This window comes from Cuculus canorus, chromosome 3 (genome assembly GCF_017976375.1).
Source record: "Cuculus canorus isolate bCucCan1 chromosome 3, bCucCan1.pri, whole genome shotgun sequence".
NCBI classification, from domain to species: Eukaryota; Metazoa; Chordata; class Aves; order Cuculiformes; family Cuculidae; genus Cuculus; species Cuculus canorus.
Window position 1 is genome coordinate 75,849,878 of NC_071403.1, and position 18,913 is coordinate 75,868,790.

The window sequence follows — 18,913 nt, forward strand, 5'->3', positions numbered from 1 at the left end:
AGCAGTCAGTGCTGTTTAAAACTCTGCAGAATTAACTTGGGACTTTCTCAACCACCCTCAGTGATCTTTACCACTTCCAGACATGGAGAAGATTAAGATGCCTCATGCTACACCAGAAAAATAAACTGTATTGTTAATGTGCAAACTTCACCGCTGCCTCCCTTGCCTTCTGTAAAACGTTGGAGCTCACCAGCAGTTCACAGTGATGTGTATACAAGACATGCATTTAACAGCGGGGACAGGTACATACAGATGTATGCACACAAATACAGAACTTAAGAACCATTGTGTCCATCCATCGCTCAGCAGCATGTGAAGTTCAAATCCACAGAAGCATTATATACTCTTTATATATTCACAAGTGGGATGCAGTAGATTTCTCTGCAAGTCTATGAGGAGCGCTATGAATAAGAGCTGAAGAGCCGCCTCCACAATCCCATGTAATGCCACCTAAAAGCTTTGCCTCGCATGACTTATTACAGGCTGGAGCAGATTAGAGGCATCGATCGCTGCCTGGAGAAGGTTCTTGCTGAGAGGAGGGAAGGCGGCCGCCAAGACAGACAGTCCAGCCATCGATCTGCTCCAGCAGGGAGCTGTGCTGCAGAATGAAGGTCAGTGCTGCTTTACACCACCCCATAGAGCCACTGCTGCGTTCATCAGCATCCCTCAGAGACTGCTACGATGGGACTGAATACTTCTGACTGAAACTCAACTCCTGGTGCGAGGGCTGCTTACAGCAACCACCAGGAAAGCGAAGGACAGCGAGGTAAACCTGCTGCTCGCATCCGCAGACAAAGCGGCAGAAGACGGACTGCAGACAGACACTCCTGCGAGCCAGCACTGATCACTGTGGCAGAAAACTGTCAGATGCCGTGTCATATAAATTGCCACAGCGCCTGTGACATATGCTTTAGAATTTCATAGCAATTTCTAACAGCATCTATATGGCTTGAGGGCACAGCCTCTTTGGACGGAATAAAGGGAACAAATTGTGAACTCTTGTCTAAAAAGAGTAGCAGGCTTTCTATTTTATTTCCATGGTACGATCAAACACCCCTTTCGAACTAAAGCAGAGTTCAAACTGCAAGCTCAACAACATACATTTTGAAAGATACATGAAGTGTGTTTTCAGTGATCTGACATTACTTGCACCTACAAAATACTGGACAGGCACCCACAGAGTTAAGTCCACCATAGCAAATATCTACCTTTTTTTTAGTCTCTTATAAAGCAGGTAAGCAGATCAGTTGCTCAACATTAAGTTAACGAGAAATTGCCTTAAACCAACGAAAGGAATTAGTTCAGAATTAAAAACTGACGTTCTTGGCTTAATCTTCTTGATTCCAGACATGACACACTAATATATACTAGATGTGTTAATATCTGGATGCAATATAATGACAAAGTTCTGGATATCTTTTATTATTATGGATTTAGACAATCTCTTGATTTTATCCTAATGAACTGCTTGTTTGGTATAGCTAAGTAGGCACACCATATTCATTACAGTGGATTAAGAGTTATGCATGTATCAAATTACTTCTTCAAAGTAGGGGCTGTGTTTTCTTCTGGTCCACAAACAGGACTGCAAACCATAAGCAGGGAAATGGTGACATCCAGTGCTCAGATATTATGAAAAGCATATGCATCCTTGTCGTGTTCTTTTTAATTTGTTCTAACGCACAGACACCGTCAGTGTCTAATGCAGAGATGCACTGCATCCCAGCAAAGTACTGTCATGAACCTCCACAATAAACCTAAGAAGACTTTAAAACTCTTTTACCTTCAGGTTTGCTCTTTGAGTGAACAACAAATAATGCAAACAATACAACAACCTGACATTACAGCAATTTTTTTCTTCTCACCAGACTAGGAATACTTAGGTCAGCCCTTCCATAATTCTATTTTTATTAATGAAAAGAGCAGAAGCAGCACAGATATTAGAGATTTGTCAGAATTACATCTCCCAGAACACTTGCACAGCTACCTTAAATGGACAGTTTCAATGACAAAAATAGTAGCTATCAGACACAGGTCTGCATGTCCAATCAGTTATTTCTTCTACCTCTGTAGAGAAATGCTGTACCGCACTCATCATGATGCTATAGAAGAGTACAAAAAATAAGCAGAATCAACAGAGAGAATAAGAACAAACCCCTTTCCTCTCCATAAGACCAAAACAATTAATCTTGAAAGTGAGATTGCTTGAAAAGATACTTCTGTTATAAACATATTAATTCTCAGTAGATCCTAACAGGAGCTAAATCCCTACTTACTCATTCACAGGAAGATACAGGTATCTTAAATTGCTAAGAAAACCATTCAAAGACCATAAGAATAAACAAAGAACACAGGAAACGAGCCAACTGGTGCTTGCACACAGGGACATCTTACACCCTTCAGTAGGTGGCACACAAAAAGCTGGTCAAAGACAGGATAGCATTTCAGATGTGTCAGAATCCTTCTTGCTTTCCCTTCAATTCAAATAGTGAGACCAGGTACGACTGGAAGTACGACAGTTATTTGCAACGGTGGAGGGGAAAAAAAGTGGTAAGATATTACAAGTAACATCAAAATAATTTTTCTATTAAAAAGAAACTTTTTTCAGCAGAGGAATGGAAGCAGACACAGGCATTTACAGTCAGGTACGTGGAGCCACTTCACAGTCTTCACAGATCATGACAGCAATTAACCAAAGGTTCCTCTCCATTGCTATGGCCATTTTTTCAAACTCTGAGAAGCTTTTCTTTCCAGTTATGAAGTAGGCAAAAAGGCTCAAAAAGTATAGCTCCAACATATATTTACACATTTTTCTAAACAAACCAGGTCTGGTACAATCTTTCCACCAGTGCAATTTAAAGAACTGCTGTCTTAACTGTGAAGATAATTCTGCACTATACTTTTCGATAATAAAAATTATGATAAAAGCTATAAGAATCCAGGATGTTTACCTCTATTCTTATTCTGAAACGTGATATGGAAAAGAATAAGCATCCTGGTTATGAAATTTCATAATTGAAACCTGAGTTCAACCTACAGACCTCTAAATGAGAACAATTTAATTCAAGGAGAAAGGAAATTACTCTGCTATGAAAGACAAGCTGAATTCTAGGCAGCCAAAATTACATTTCCCTATGCATTCTAAGGGGAGCTTTTTGCTCAGACATCAGCATCTCCGAACCCCGAAGTCTTTTTTGGGACCAACACTAAATTATGAACTATGCAAAGCACCTGACACAAGCAGACTTAAGTTACATTTTCATACCGGAAGGTTCACTAGCACCTGAGCTTAAAAACTGTCACCTTAAACAGCAGCTGTAAATCAGACCTATAATGAAGACTTAAATACAAACCCTGTTTCTTCCCTATTTGTCTTTACAGCCAAGACCAGCTCCCAGAGATGTGCACTACTTCAGCTTAGGGTGACTGGGCCTCCAATATGTACAAGAGTTCAAAAATTCTTTTCAGTATACACGTGATTTAATATACACAAAAAGAGAGCATAAAATACAGTTTTACGTATCATTACCCCTACCATTTTTTTAAATACTCAACATTACTGGAACCAAACCAGACCCTTACTTAGGGATCCTGTTCAACCCCATTACAATTACCAAAGCACCAAATTACAAATGCAGTCGTTCATCCCTGCTCTCATCTCCTACAGCATCCTGCTTATAGACTCACATTACTCTTAAATACTAACAATCAGCAACCTCTGCTTTAACTGGGCCTAATTAAGAGGTACTTTATTTTTGGTACATAATTATTCATCTGTAAGATTAGTTGTTCCTTCCTTTGCACAGTACATAAAAAGGTGGCTTTACTGCTCTTCAAAAACTTGTACAAATACATCTTTTTATCCAACAATTTTAGTAAAACTAAATACTGTTCTTCCTTGTTCTTGTGTAATTTAAGCCACGTTATTGTTTACAATTTCCGTAAAATGCACAGGTATGTTTAAAATATAAATTATTGCCTGAAAAAGCAGACTGGTGAGGCTGCTGAAGCACATTACCTTGCACTCAACAGTAACTTAAGGACAGCGAGGGCACCAATTAGTATGTCTGCAGCCACTTTGTCTCAATGCTTCATTGCACCAAGAATGAATGCACTCCTGAAAAAATGGCTATTTTGAACATATATTAATGTATAATCATCCACGACCATGTAAGCATTGCAGCAGCTACAGAGACAACTGAGCTATGCGTTAACTACCTGGGTTTGCTCCTGTGTAATGCCATCACACGCCGTTTGATATATACAAAGAAGCTGTAGTCACAATGATTTTAAACTAAAGTTTAAATATAGTTAATTATTTTTAATTAATATTCCTCCTGCCCTAATGAATTCCTTAAAACAGAAACACTTACACAAACAGAAAAAACAGACTTAAAAAACAATCTGCTGTGGTTTGCCATAGTTACCTTCCTCATTTTCAAAGAGATTTTCCAACAGAAAAATGTATTTAGGTACGACAGGGGAATTTGTGTCATCATGACCAAGCGATTGCAGCACACAGCGAGATTCTCCTGTGTCTCTACGGTCCTGGTCCCCATGGAAACCGGACTCGGATATTGTCCTCCACTCGCTGGAGCACCATGAGTTGGGAGCCTTTTGTGCCTGATGAGATTTCTTCCCCAACCTTCCAGCAACAGACCCTATGCTTCCTCCTGACTCTTTCCTAATTGAGATGCAAATTAATCTCTGTGGCTGATTACACTTCCCTTAAAGCCCCTGACAAGTGCAGCTGTAACCAGAGTTTACAGACTTTCCAACAAGTGACTTCAGCTGTCACTACCGGCAAGATGCTGCCCCAGCTCCCTGGCACGCGACCCTGTGCAGGCAGCGCTTCCTGCAGACACCACAAACAGCTCCTTCCCCTCACACCCTGCAAGGCAGGAATAAAGATCAGGGCTCTGCTCTGGCTGGAGCAAAGTCCCAGTAGGTATTTTGCACACTGCTGCTGCTCCAACATGAGCACTATGACTCAGTGTCTTATCACCACAGAACAACTGACACCAGAAAAAGTGCTCAATCAATTTCTAACCGTTCCAGAAGAGAGTAAACTTTTAGCTACTAACCCTTATTACGGACAGTAACTTCTAACATGATTCCTATGACAAACAGAATTGACAGACCGCCTAACTCTGCCTAACACAAGCTTTTCCGCACTTGTCTGAACTGCAAGGTTACATCTAATGTGCTACCCAACAACATCCATCAGTTAAGTAGTAATTAAAGGGGGCCTACAGGAAAGCTGGGGAGGGGCTCTTTTATCAGGGACTGCAGGAACACAACAAGGGGAATGGTTTTAAGCTGAAAGAGGTAAGATTTAGGTAACATATTAGGAAGAAATGTTCTCCTGAGCAGGTGGTGAGGCATTGGCACAGGTTGCCCAGAGAAGTCGTGGCTGCCCCATCCCTGGAGGTGTTCAAGGCCAGGTTGGATGAGGCTTTGAGCAACCTGATCCAGTGGGAGGCGTCCTTGCCTATGGCGGGAGGGTTGGAACTAGATGGGGTTTGAGGTCACTTCCAACCCAAACTGTTCTATGAATCTATGATTTTCCAGGATTATTGCTTTTAATTTCTCCCTTTTATTGAAATTTTTTGGGTTATTTCACCTTTGAGTTATTTTTATCTCCAGTCTGATGAAGTTACTAAACTCTCTCATTTTCTGTTTAAGTTGCTGGGTCTGCTTTCCTCTTGGTCTCCTCATGGCAGTCCACAAAGGGAACACCAGAGCAGTCATTCACTGCGCGTGCACCCTGTGGGAGCTACAAAGCAGTGTTCCTGCACTAGACAGGTTCAAACATCACCTTTACACATCTATTAATTTACATTCCAATTTTTGGCTCATTGAGAACTGTAGTATATCTAAGTGTTTCATTACCAACAGTAAAAATTACAGATAGCTTTCTCTCCCACTCCAGCATCATCCTGGTGGGCTCTTTCCACTACATTATCTTTGTCCAGTTTCAGAAGTTGCTCACTCCACTTTCATTTATCAAACAGACAAGTGGCAGTTGATTCACTACAGATATCATTGGTGCAAAAGCAAGCATAAAAAAGGAAGAAAAGAAGCCAGGGACAGATGCTGTTTCAGCTAGAGCTCAAACATATGCTGAGAAGTGGCATGTGCTATCATATTTGTGTTGTTCACGTTTCCCTAGGGACAAGGAGGGACCTGGAGACAGACGCTGTTGGAAGGCAGGAGCACAGCAGGCTGGGTAGTGCTGTCCGGACACAAAACGCTGAAAGCCAAAAGATGAGTGGGATTGAGAATCAGATCAGGACCGGGAGTGAGGTTCTGAGAGCAGTAAGGGGCAACAGGATCTCTTCATTCTTGTAACCACTGCTACTTATGTTAATTTTACTAGACTGCTATTTTATTATTATACATTGACTGTAGAAGCAGATGGATTAAGCTAAATTCTGCATAGAAGAATTTTAGTATTTAGTTAGATTTCCCCCCGTGAAACAAAAGTGGAAAATTTGGCAAGTTTTGATTCATCTGTTAGGTATGTATCAGCTGATGTATTGCATTCAACTGCTTACACAACAACCACCAACTGGCTCTGGTGTAAAATCAGTGCATAGTGAAGTTAATAAAATACAAATTTGTTTAACCACAATGTTGCTTTTTTTTTTTTTTGCAAAGTATATTGGATAGAATGTTGCATTTTAAAAAAACAGTATTTTGAGGATATTTTGTGTTTTGAAAATGTGTGTCTCAAACTAATTAAACAAGGTTCTTTCAAAGAGCAAAACATCTAATTTACAAACTCCTTCCCAAAGTTGTATGGTTAGAAAAATACTCAAATTTAAAGCTCCACAAAGAAAACAAAGTGCCGTGAGTGTTGATCCTGAGACAAGTGTTACGATTAACACAACAAGCTATTAATTGTTTCTAGCGTAATTATAGCATTATGAGAAAATCCTAGAATAAGTGAAAACCAGTAATAGTGCTGTTAGTCTGTACATCACACAAGATTAAAAGTCTATTCTACAATTCCTGAAACATTGAGTTATCTTGCAGTGATGTTAGAAGACATGATCTGAAAATGCCCAAATATAGATGTGGCTGGAATTAAGCTGGAATTCAAGAACTGAAATATCCATATCTGAGGCCAAATGCCATCTATCTTACTAATGTAATGAGTCTGAGTAAAGTTAATCGGACTACTTTTTTTGAGTAAGATAAGAATAAAACTAAGCTCTGAGCACTGGCCTAACACACATTGTAGATAACTTCTATTAGCGTGAAAGAAAACTGCTTATTATGATTATTTATAGTTCAAAGCATTAGTGTTAAGTCCAAGTCCCCCATCAGCCAACCAGTTCAAAGCCGCTGGTAAGAACATTCTTGTGGTGTTATGATCTTGTTTTAAAACACTGGATGACAACTGAGTGTGAACAACTGAAAACTTTATCTTGGCATGAAGAAAGCTTTGACCTTTCCTGATAAATTCAAAAAGAGAAGGATTTTTCATTAAAGCTTACCTCTCTGCAGAAGACCATTCAAGAAGTAAGAAGCCTATTGAGGGGAGCCTTGCCCCAGTGGGAAGAAAGGATACAAGCTCTGGTAGAGAGGGATGAGTGACTTGACAGCTCTGCTGGCATTGATGCACGTGGCACATATGAGGCTTGGCAGCAGCTTTGCAGTCACAATTGCTCCATCAAAGAGAGGACCAAAAAACGGCACCTGTGGACCCCAAAACAGAAACAATGCATGTATTTGGTTACATTACAAGTGTTAGCTTGCTCTAGGTTTCCTTTCTGAATCATGGGCTGTATCTTCCACGTACAGCAGAAGAACACAGAAACAAACCACCTGTAGCTGCAGGGCCATCACCAGCCAGGCCAGCACAGCCAGTAGGACGGTACCCTTGCTAACAAGATGCTGCACCTTGCCTTATATTATTGACATTTGTAATAACAGACATCAGAGCTGCTACAGAAGACCAGTACATTATTTTGCCATGAAATGGTATGACCACATTGATTTCCCCCCTGAAACTTCCAGTGCGATATTAATACCCCATTTTTTAAAGTTTTTAAATCTTCTGCAATTACCATCATTTTATAATCACACGTAGACCCAGATTTCACAGAATATTTAACTGGGTAAACAAGAGCTTGTTATGTACATGAACAACAAATCTATAAATTAAAAATTGGTATTCCATTTTGAGTAGATATTAAGAGCTGTTTTCTGTCTTACATTCCAACAGAAGACCCTGACTCACTTGCTGAACCTGACACTGGCAGGAGTTTTTGTAAAGAAGTATTTTTTTCAGATAATCCTCTATAAACTCCTTCCATGGACTTCACTGAAGGAAACGAGGTCCAAGCTACTGAGGTCTGTGGAAAGGAAATGAGATGGTGGAAAACCTCGCAGAGGCAGCTCCCCATAAACGCAAGTAGCACAAGTGCAAACAGGTCTAACCCAGCATGGCACATCAAGGTGTTAAAACGTTGCCTCTTCAGGGTTACCTCAAGAGGAAATCACCATATAATGCTATTTGGTGACATAGGGCTCCATAGGTAAATGCTACACTAAGTAAGAGAGACACCTTATAAAAGTGTCTGGAATTGGGAACACATAACAGACTTTGCCACGTCAAACTGAGAAAATTCTAATGTTTAAACATATAATAAATTTTACTATTTACAAGCAGTCAAATTAATTTCCCTTTCACAAACTCAAAATGAAAAGAAAAACCTAAGCCCCAAACAAAAACCCTAAACGGAAGCTGGCAGCAATTATCAATATTTAAGCTATGGATTTTTTTCCATCTGTACAGGGGCTTATCACATAAATAAATACCCTCTATTATTCTTCTGCAACTGCTTGTGGGTGACTGTGACAGTCATTCAATAAATGGACAAAGGGAATAATATAAATCCCCTGCATCCAGGGAATTCCTCTAATTAGAAGTGGCAATGAATTACAGAAGAAATTTGGTTTTAATATAACATCTGCAAGTGACAGCTGTCTTTTCACATGGTTATTTTGTCATTCCTTTACTTAAAATAACTATCCCCCAAAAATAGATCACTGTAAAATGTTTCCATAGTGTGTTTGCCTCTTTTTTTTGATGCTAGCATTAGTACCCAGGCAGTTGGAAAGAAAGGTGACAGGAAGAAATTCTATGCCATCAAAGTGATAATGTTCTAGAGCATCAAGTTTTTTCTCTTTAAGCTGTAACATCCGAAATTTTTAACACTTACTCTGTTTACAAGTATTGACAAAAGGAGAAAAAAATATAAAACTATATTTTTAATGTAAGTTCAAATAAGGAAAGTAAGTAACTATTGGTACTAAAAGTATACAACATCCAAATGGCACACATTTAAAGTCACTTACTACTTACCTACACTACTGTACAAGGAAATTCACTGGCAGGCTTTTTGACAAGCAATTCCTGCTCACAGGACTTTGTTTCACTGTTTCAAAATCACCTGGAGTCCAGGGAGTGTGGTGTATTTTCCTTACACTGTATTACAGAATTAATAAACTTAAAATATAAACAAGGTGTGTGTATTTAATACACCTCTTTTATCTGTTTATACACATATATACATACGCTCACATTTTAGAAAACCCTCTCTGTGAGCACTCACCTGCCAGCAAATCTAACAAAAAAAAAAAAAAACGTATCTCCAGTCTGTCTGGCTTGTTAAACCAAAAAGTTTAATAATTGTTTTGTCTGATAATTTAATAGACAAATTCCAATAAATCATACTTTAAAACTCCTTAGAAACTGAAAACTAGGCTAATTCAAGCTGAACCCTAAAAACGGAAACCTTTCCTTAGAACCCCTGAACCCTGTCCACACAGAGAGGAGGTAAGAGTGCAGTCGGTGCTCCTCAGAGTGACTTCCATGACATTGGGAAACATCCTTTTTTCAAGCATGTTTCAAATCATCAAAGAGATTATTTCAAGAGCTGTATCCTAGATGCATGTTTTGTCCAAAAGGACACATCTTTCGCCACCTGAAGTTGGTGTCCACTGGCAGATGGAAAAAGAAAATAACTCAAAGGATGGAAGTGGCTTTGTATGAGAGCAACTGATTTTACATTACCAAAGAAAAGCAAACGTAACCCAGATGAAACCAGAAGCAAGAGCAGTACTTCTCCAAACTGGTTCATAGCTTTTCGATATGCGGGGCCAACCCTCCAGAGACCTGCAAAGGCGTTGCTGCCCTACCTTACAGCAGCCATGAAGCCAGCAGGCCTTGCTGCTCCCCGGGAGGCTCCACAGAGCCTGCTGTGATGTGAGGAGCACACAACCACACCATACGACTGTGTGGACACAAAGCTCAGAATTATTAATTCCTGAGCAGATCTACCGGCCACGCCGAGGGTCATTAAAGTCAATGGGACTCGCATATCGTCAGCTTCCATCTGTAGAGGGGCTCTGCCTTAATGAGGAGTTGGAGGGGGGAGACCAACTGAATGCGCAGGGACACGCTCCCTGTTCTGTATTTTCCTGTAAGTTGGAATTAAATACCTATTTGACGAAAACAGTGTTTTGAATGGTTACAAAAAATATATTATGCTTTGACAGGAATCAATTATACATGAAAAAGTAGAGGGAAATATCCCCTTCCTTGAGCACTCCAAATGTCAGCGCAAGTTATTCATGAAACAAAAATTAATATTCAGCCCACTGCAAACACCTGCTTCATTACAATCTCCAAGAGAAAAATAATTATTTCTGTTGTGCGCAGTAAAAGTAGGCAAGGTCAAATAAACCTTTTGAGCACAAAGACTTCCCCTCTATTGCGAGCAGCACTAGTTAAAAGTGTGGGGAATGGGTAAATTATTGTACCAAATGGCTGAGAATTAATCTCTGATGACTAGCTGCAATCTAACGAGGCATCTGTGTCCCAGGGAACCCGCAGTATGTCCCTGGCGGTATGTGCAGTGTGTAGAGTCTGCCTGGCATTCTTTGTCCTCTTTTGCAGGCAGCTTTTCGTCTCATTGTTCAGAATATCCTCATGCATCTGTGACGCGTGGAATGCATTCACACTAACAGACTTACTATTGTCTTCTCTCAGAAGCTTTGTCGAGCAAAGACTGCATCACGGTTCCTGATAATTATATTGCTTAATTAATCAAGACAAAAAAAATTTGCAAATCATTGCCCGGTTGCCAAGCAGGGAGATAAAAAATGAAAACAATACAAGCTGAAGCAATATAACAAAAGTAACAGCTATCTGATCAGAAATTCTTATATAATGAAGCTATTAATGCTAAATCTGTTAATGTTAACATTGCTCCAGGTGTCTCTACTTAGATGCAAACAAAAAGGCTAACATTATGTATATAAAAGGCCAAATGTTGCCATGGATTCTGTAACCTGATAGAGAGGACAGCCTTTTCATTTGATTAGGGAATGCAATTTAAATACCAGGGACTGAAGCCAAACAACAGACATTTCTCTCTGCAAGCCTCTTTCATTCACCCTGGGGTCAGTAGCTGGTGAACAAAAGGTCAGCCACACTTGCCCTGGAAATGTCTGGATTAATTTTATTACATTGTAATGGTTTGTACTTTAAATGTAGGGATAACACTAAATTTCCAGTTAGCTATTATTCTTTCTGCCCATTGGGTATTTTTGACTAATATGGAAGATGACATAGCTTTTCTTGATTGGTTCATAGAATTTTCAAGTGTGTTCAGAGCGCTAAATTCTGATTTTTCTTAATGGGACATGAAAGCTAAAATTCCCAAAAAGTAATGTAGAAACCTCAAAATCAAGTGTAGGAAAACACTTCAATATTTCAATTTTCAAGTTTGAAATGTCTACCGGCAAACCAGGAGTTGTTAATGTATAATAGCTCCGTCATTCACAGTTGAAAAAATATTGTGTACAGCTGGTAAATATGCCATCTGATGTACACATTTTTCCACAGCTGGTTATTCTCTTGGACAAATACCGTTCCTCATATAAACAGTATTTATCACAACAATTACTTTCATGAAGTAATTTCTGTATACATTTTTGCATCCATTATGTACCAGAGAAAAGCGTTTATTAAAGCACCTCTTTTATACATAAATACTTACACACATACAGCCCCTCAACATTTTCAAATGGAAAAAATACATTATTTCCAAAAAAATGTCTAAAACGTGGTGGCATAACAATCATTTAAACAGAAAATACTAAACCTGAAACACTTTGTTTGCTTTAAGGATACCCAATGCCTACATCATCCCATTGAGTCAGACTACAATGATGGTCTCAAAAACCTGTGAGGTTATGCACGGTACCATATGTACCAGAATAACCAAGCCGTACAGGGTGAAATAATAGCAAATTAGGAACTTACATCTTTATTATTTTGCTTTTATTGCCTCACATTGGAAATTCACAGTGATTTTAAACATTGTTCTTTGTCCAGTAACTTCTACGGGTTGAGAACTCTGAAATATTTCTTTAAGCACCAGACACGAATATAAAGTGAATTAGTAGCCATTTCTATTGCTATTAATAATTTTAGTGTTAAAATAAAAGCTTATTGCTCAGCATACTTTTAAATTGAGATGTACAGATTATATTTACCTTTTTTCCAGAAAAAATCCTCCAAACTCTAAACCTCTGAGCTTTATTTAAGCGACAAAGCTGTTGGTCACTTGCCTAACACATATGATAGATCCAATAAAGCAGTCCGAACGTACCTCTGGTTTCTTCATTATCTCAATGAAAAACATATGATTCTTCATTGGATAAATAACAATTAAAACATCTCCAAAATCTGTTGGTATAATGCCCCTGCGGTAGTTCCTGGTGTGTTCAGACCAGACGATGTGAACCTCGTCATTTCCCAAGTGACGAAGCTGCAACAGCAAATTGGCTCTTTATTAATCAGAGTGATAACAACAGTTTATGAGGGGTCATGGCTTACAAATTGAATTATAATGCTCAATAGTAGAAATATTTCATTACAGAAAAAGTTAAAATATTGTTTTTCTCCAGTTGCTCATGAAAAGATCGGCTAAATAATTTGCTTCATTCAGAACGCATTGTTGTCTGATGGCTTAATTAAGTAATTATCAAACTAGCCATTAGCACAATATGTAAATGTACATTACCTACAATAATTTAAGAGGGAAATGTGAATTACTAAAACAAAACATTAACCAACAGAACACCATATTCTGGCTAAAATAATCTAGCTGTCACAGAAATATGAAATGCCTTGACTCAGGAAGACAAAAAACTTTCCATCATGAACCACTGTTACCGATTTATTAGATTACAAATATCTCCCTGCTGACTCTGTCCAGAGAGGACTTCTGTTTGAAAACATAAGCAAAATATCTTGGGCAATGTGAATCAGAGAAATATTGTGGGAGTTACTTTTATACTTAGAGCAGAGTTTCATAAAATCTGGACAAAATTTAAATGTGATATACACAAAAGGCATCTGAGAGCCTGGGTGTTTGCTTTGTTACGGGAGGAACTGAAGGTGATCTAACAGATGGCAAAAACTATTTGGCAATCACGTACAAGCTACGCACAACAGTTTCAACTGTAAGCTTTAAAGTTAAAATTTAATCCACACGCAGAATGCCAGCCCAAAGCATAAAGAGAATTTCAGTCCCACTTAAAGCCTAAAAGACCACCCCTCCGGTTTGGTGCAAGCCCCTGGAACAATGTGCACAATAGACCTAACAAAGAAGCCAAAACATTGCTCTGCCTTCTTCACTGTCCTGGGGAGAGGGAGCAGAGATTTTCACTGGTACAGAACAACTGAGTAATCTGCACGTCTTGTATCAGCCTGCATTCTACCACTGGATTTTCCTCCTTCAGAACCAGGTAGCACCTTTAAAAGTAAAGGATTTTACTCTTACAGGATTGGGTGGCAACTGTATCCTACTCGTAAGAGGGAACATGCAAAACACAATAGATTACAAGAATTAAAATGTTAGACTGTGAACTTTGCTTACAGTTCATACTCTAGCACAGTAAAATAAAGCTAAGTTCACAGGATGACTTTGTCTCATTTAAAACTAACTGAGCACGGGAGTTTTACCTTATTTACATCTATGAATAAGATATTTTTAGTTCTGCCAGAAGAAAATATAAACCATTTACATCTTATAAAAACACAGAAACATTAACAATACTATTACTAGAGCTTATTACATGTATAAAAATGAGTAAAAAATACTGTTTTCGTGGTCATCCCGGCTTCTGTGTGTTCTCTTATATTTTCTTAATTGCTCAGTAAAAAATAAAGCAACATCTAAGAAAATACTTATGTTGATAATACAACAATGCAGGCTGATACATACAAAATGAAGTAGTAATTTACATGTACGACAAAATTTGGACTTCCCTTTCCATGAACAGATGCAGCCTGGTCACGTTAGAAGTGATTAAATGCAAGATATAAAGTTTAGTCTTAAAAAAACAAAAAAAAAAACCCTTCTGGCTACAAGACTTTGTACACAACAGGTTACACATACTGAGGATCTAAGTGTTTGGCAAGGCTGTTCCACACGCAGCCGAAGCAGAGCTGTAATTGTCAATGAAAGCTGCATGAGGGAAGGACCCAGCTTGCACCAGCTGTATTCAGAGCAGCCCAACGGCGACGGATTTGTAAGCAGTGCTCACGATTTATCAGGCTGAACCCAACGCATCCTAATAGTGGAGTCCTGGCACTAGCTTTGCAACTGGTATTTAGCATCCTCTGCTTTTAAAAACCCAACAAATAAATATGAGAAGAGAATCCTGTAAGGTGATGCAACTGTCCTGCTACAGAGGGCAATTCACAAACTGAACCAAGCCCTTCCTTATACAGAAACAAACCTCAAAGTAAAGGCTCTGTGCTGCCTTTCTTCTTATTGCTTCCGGAATAATAAATAGCGCATATCGCTATAAAAACAGTAATAAAAATATGTCCCAATTAAGACTTAAGAGACCTTTTTTTAATCACAATTCTGATAATAATCAAGTACTGTTCACACTGGAGAAGCCAAAAACCACTTACTACCTATCCATGAAAATAAAACTAGTAAATGGGGAGCAGTTTGATAACTGGTGCTTGCTGTGCTTGTTTGAAACAGAAAGTGATAAGTATGCACTCAAAATCTTGCAAGCATCATGGGGCAATAAATTACAGCCTTTGCTACAACCCTGATCACATGCTAGTAACTCATTTTTAAGGTTGAGTTACAATCTATCATTGTTTAAGTCAGACATCCTTAAACACCATATTTATAAGGTTTAATGCCAAAAATATAAAATTAGTATTAATAAAAAATAGTAGTTCCTGAAGGATTATTTCATTGATAAAAACATTAGAATAATATTATCAGTGACAACAAACCAGCTGTTATTTTCCATTCAAAATCTAAGTTGTAGGGCAGACTCGGGACTCTGAAGGACATCAGCAAGCTTTGCTTAAGGGTCCAAGGGAACCCAAACAATGCATTTGGAGCAAGAGTCCCATGCTCTCCATGCAGTTTAGGGATGAAAATACAAAAAAAAAATGCATTCAAAAAAATGCCAAAGCAGACAGGAAATAAGATATATCTTAAAAAGCAAAAACAAACAACAGAACAGCTCAAACACAAGTAGATTTTTTAGGTTTATTGCTGTCTTGGATGATGTCTCTACAGGGAAGGCAGCTCTTGAAACTGCAACTGCTTCTCCTACCCGACTGAGCTGACAGTGCATGAATTTCTAGCCTTCACTTACAAGCAGATTCACTAACCCAAAGAAAATATACACAATCTCAGCTGCACGCGCTTGGACACAGCCAGGGCCAAGCATTCGCCTGGAAGCTTGGTCAATGTACAGCTTCTGACGTGCGTCACGCCGGCGTTAATCATCTCTGCTCTGCGTTTCCTCAGCCCTAATCTGGGCATCGGAGCGCAGCCAGCAGCTCCAGAAGCCGTGCAGGCAGCCTCTACTCTGGGAGACTTGCTGAGCCCGCTGCTGCCCTTTGCTTGAACAAATAGTTTTCCCGGCTTGCCGCTTCGGCTGGGCTGCACGCTGCCTGCCAGGCAACACGCCGCTGCTGCCACTGGTCACGGTACACACCTAATGGCCTGACCTCCTTTCCCTGCTAATTGCATTACACAGCCAGCTGGCTCCAGAGAGGAGTCGTCTGTTTGACTGAAGAATTCCTGCTTTTGGGGAGGCATGGCTGCTACTTTTGCTAAGTAACAGTCGGGCCTGACATCCCCATTGTCTGGCTGACAGCGTACCCATCCTAAAATCTAAGTTTTATTTGTAAATTAACCAAGAAACTTCCTGCCAGAACAGCACTGCCTGGAGACTGATAATGTGTGTCTTTCATTCCCTTTCATTCTTACTGTATCACTGCCAATTTGTTTTTCTGCTGCTCGCCAGCCCTAGGCTATAAAAGCCTTGTAAGACATAAGTGCAATTATAGTCCTGGAGTCAAATGAATTGGACAAATCCAATAGCACAGCTCTGTCCCCACTTTGCAAACCCCTACAGCAGTTAGATTAGCTGCTAAAAATCTAATCTAGCTCCAGCTAACAAATTTCTGCAGCAAAGGAGCAAGAGTTCAGTAAGGGGTTGCAACCAGATTTCTGAATTGAAAAAGTTCTGCTACGACAATGGAGAAGATGGAATAAATCACTTAAGAATTTTGCAGCTCATTTTTAAACCGTTGGGTACAATTTAGCTACAACAAGACAAGGGCTGGTAGGATGCTGTTACTATGATTGATTTTCATTCTTACCATGAGACAGCCAGATAAAAAAGTTTAGAACAAATGATGCTGAACCCTACAGCAGCAAAAGGTATCAGCTGAATTTTGATTATTCTGCTAGAAAAGATTTCTTTCAGGGATAAGATTTATTTGGAGAGCTTTTCTTCTTTCCCCCAAACAAGCAATAAAACACATCAGCAAATACTTCAAATAAAGGAATACACACTGCAAATTACAACTGTACTGCACAAAAATAAGAGGCCAAGTTCATCCTCAATGGAAGCGCACTTGTTCTTGTGAATTTATACCAGAAATTAATATATCCTCTCATGTTCAGTAAAAATAAAGTACAGTAATAACATATTTAAGTAAAATTACTGCATCTGCTTAATTCCCCAGCCCACAGAATTTATAGCCTGCTGTACTACTTCCTCGGCCAGCAGGTGGTAAGACCTTCTGTTCAGTTCCAGAGCTTGTGAGCCAAGCACAGTGATTGGTATTGAATTCTTTTTGTCTGTCTGTAGGCAAAATAAGCAGAGAAAGCAGCGAAGAAATGACAAAGATTTCAGAGATAAGGGGGACGGTAGGTCCAAGATAGTATCCGTGCAACCTTATCTGATGGAAGCAGGGGGAAGGCAAGAAAAAAGTTGCGGCCCCCATTGCATCCTGACTGGCAAAAGGATAAAATTTTTTCCTCAGTATTATTGTCCTGTAACACCATAAATAATTCCATTGAAGCAAATGTTAAAATAGAGCAGGTATTGAATGACAACATCGTAACCTGCATTTCTCTCACACACTGCTATGAAAAAGAAGCATTAATGGAAAAAAGTCATGAATATATAAACCAATCTTTTTAATCTGGACACACCGCCCCAGTAATCTGAGGCGAGGGCTAAATCCCAGCCTCTACAAACCATTCAGTGAGCAACAGGAGTAATGAAATACTTGTGATAATCTTGAGAATTGCCCTGATCTCGGAAGCGGTGTTGCATTTAATCACAAGTGTCAAGCAGGTATTGCAGAACTCTCACAGTATCGACAGGTGAAGGAAATAAATACATTTTCCTCTTGTTTATAAGTATGTCCCAAGCAGGCATATGTTTCTTTTCAAGCACAAATGCCAGTTGTGGTCTGCACATGTAAAGGCTGCCAAAATCAACACAGGACCTCTAGTGTTGTCAAATTCCCTAGTGGACTAGGGAATTTGACTGCTAAAGTATCAATATAACAGTCTTTATGAATTCTAGTATATGGTCTCCATAGTCAAGGTTCATCAGAGACATTTCAAGCAATTGACACTATTAGGGTTATAAGAGTTCTTGCAGGATGTTTACTACTGTCTTTAGAAATGGTTTGGATATACACTCACCCTCAAAACACTGGTTTCAAATGTAGGCTTATTCATGCATCACCATTTTCAAAGAACTAGAGAACTACTAGTCTTCCAAAAACTTCGCAGCGCTGCTGAAATGCATCTTGCCTCCACATTTGGTTGCAGTCTTGTAAAATTTCCTAAGACTACGCTAATTTGCACAGAAATACATGCTTGCTTACAAAAGACCTGTGACAAATGCAGAAGCACAGAACCATGGAAAATTATATGCTAAAAAAAGACCTCTGGAAGTCATCGGGTTCAACCCACCGCTTACAGTGGGTCCAGCTCCCGAGGTCCATTAGGTTGCTCAGAGCTTTGTCCTTCTTTACAGGAATACACAGTTTGCTCCCTGCAGGGTTCCATTCCTATAGCAGATTTAGGTTGTTGGCATTTTTTAAAAGTCTTAAAGCAATTACTTTGCAATATTTTCTGTGGATAATATGTACTGAAGTTGGCCTTGTTTCCAAGCACTTCAAGACTTGGAAGCTGGCAACTACTAAATGCTTTTGCTTTTCCTTTCTCACAAAGAAGAAGTTCTCTTAAAGTAAACATAGGGAGGACAATTAAACAGGATAACCAGAATCTCAATGTCTGTTTTAATCTCTAATGTGGGTGGGAATTAGGAGAATTAGCAAAATAGACTGTTTGTGACTAAACCCCATTTTTCCCCTTGTGGCAGCTCTGCCAGACTATGCTCTCTGCTCTCCCAGGTGATGTATTACTCAACAGCTAGACGACATTTCACTGCCTTTGCTATGCTTCCATAAAATTTTGGAGCTGTGACTTATAAGACAAAATTAGACTACACAACCACAACTAGTACTGGAAAA

At 39.2% G+C, this 18,913-nt stretch overlaps 1 protein-coding gene across 6 annotated transcripts in view; it reads right to left on the minus strand.

Annotated features, from left to right (window-relative positions):
• The window catches only part of RALGAPA2 (Ral GTPase activating protein catalytic subunit alpha 2), a 140,824-nt gene that overhangs the window by 45,834 nt on the left and 76,077 nt on the right, over window positions 1-18,913 (minus strand). For all 6 annotated transcript variants that reach the window (XR_008449117.1, XM_054062488.1, XM_054062489.1 and 3 more), the window contains 2 exons: window positions 12,693-12,851; window positions 7,577-7,704 (listed from right to left, as the gene is read on the minus strand). Coding sequence is in view for 5 of the 6 variants with exons in the window: in XM_054062488.1 (XP_053918463.1) it covers window positions 7,577-7,704; window positions 12,693-12,851 (287 nt within the window). In the remaining variant the exon portion in view is untranslated. The remainder of the gene's footprint in view (window positions 1-7,576; window positions 7,705-12,692; window positions 12,852-18,913) is intronic.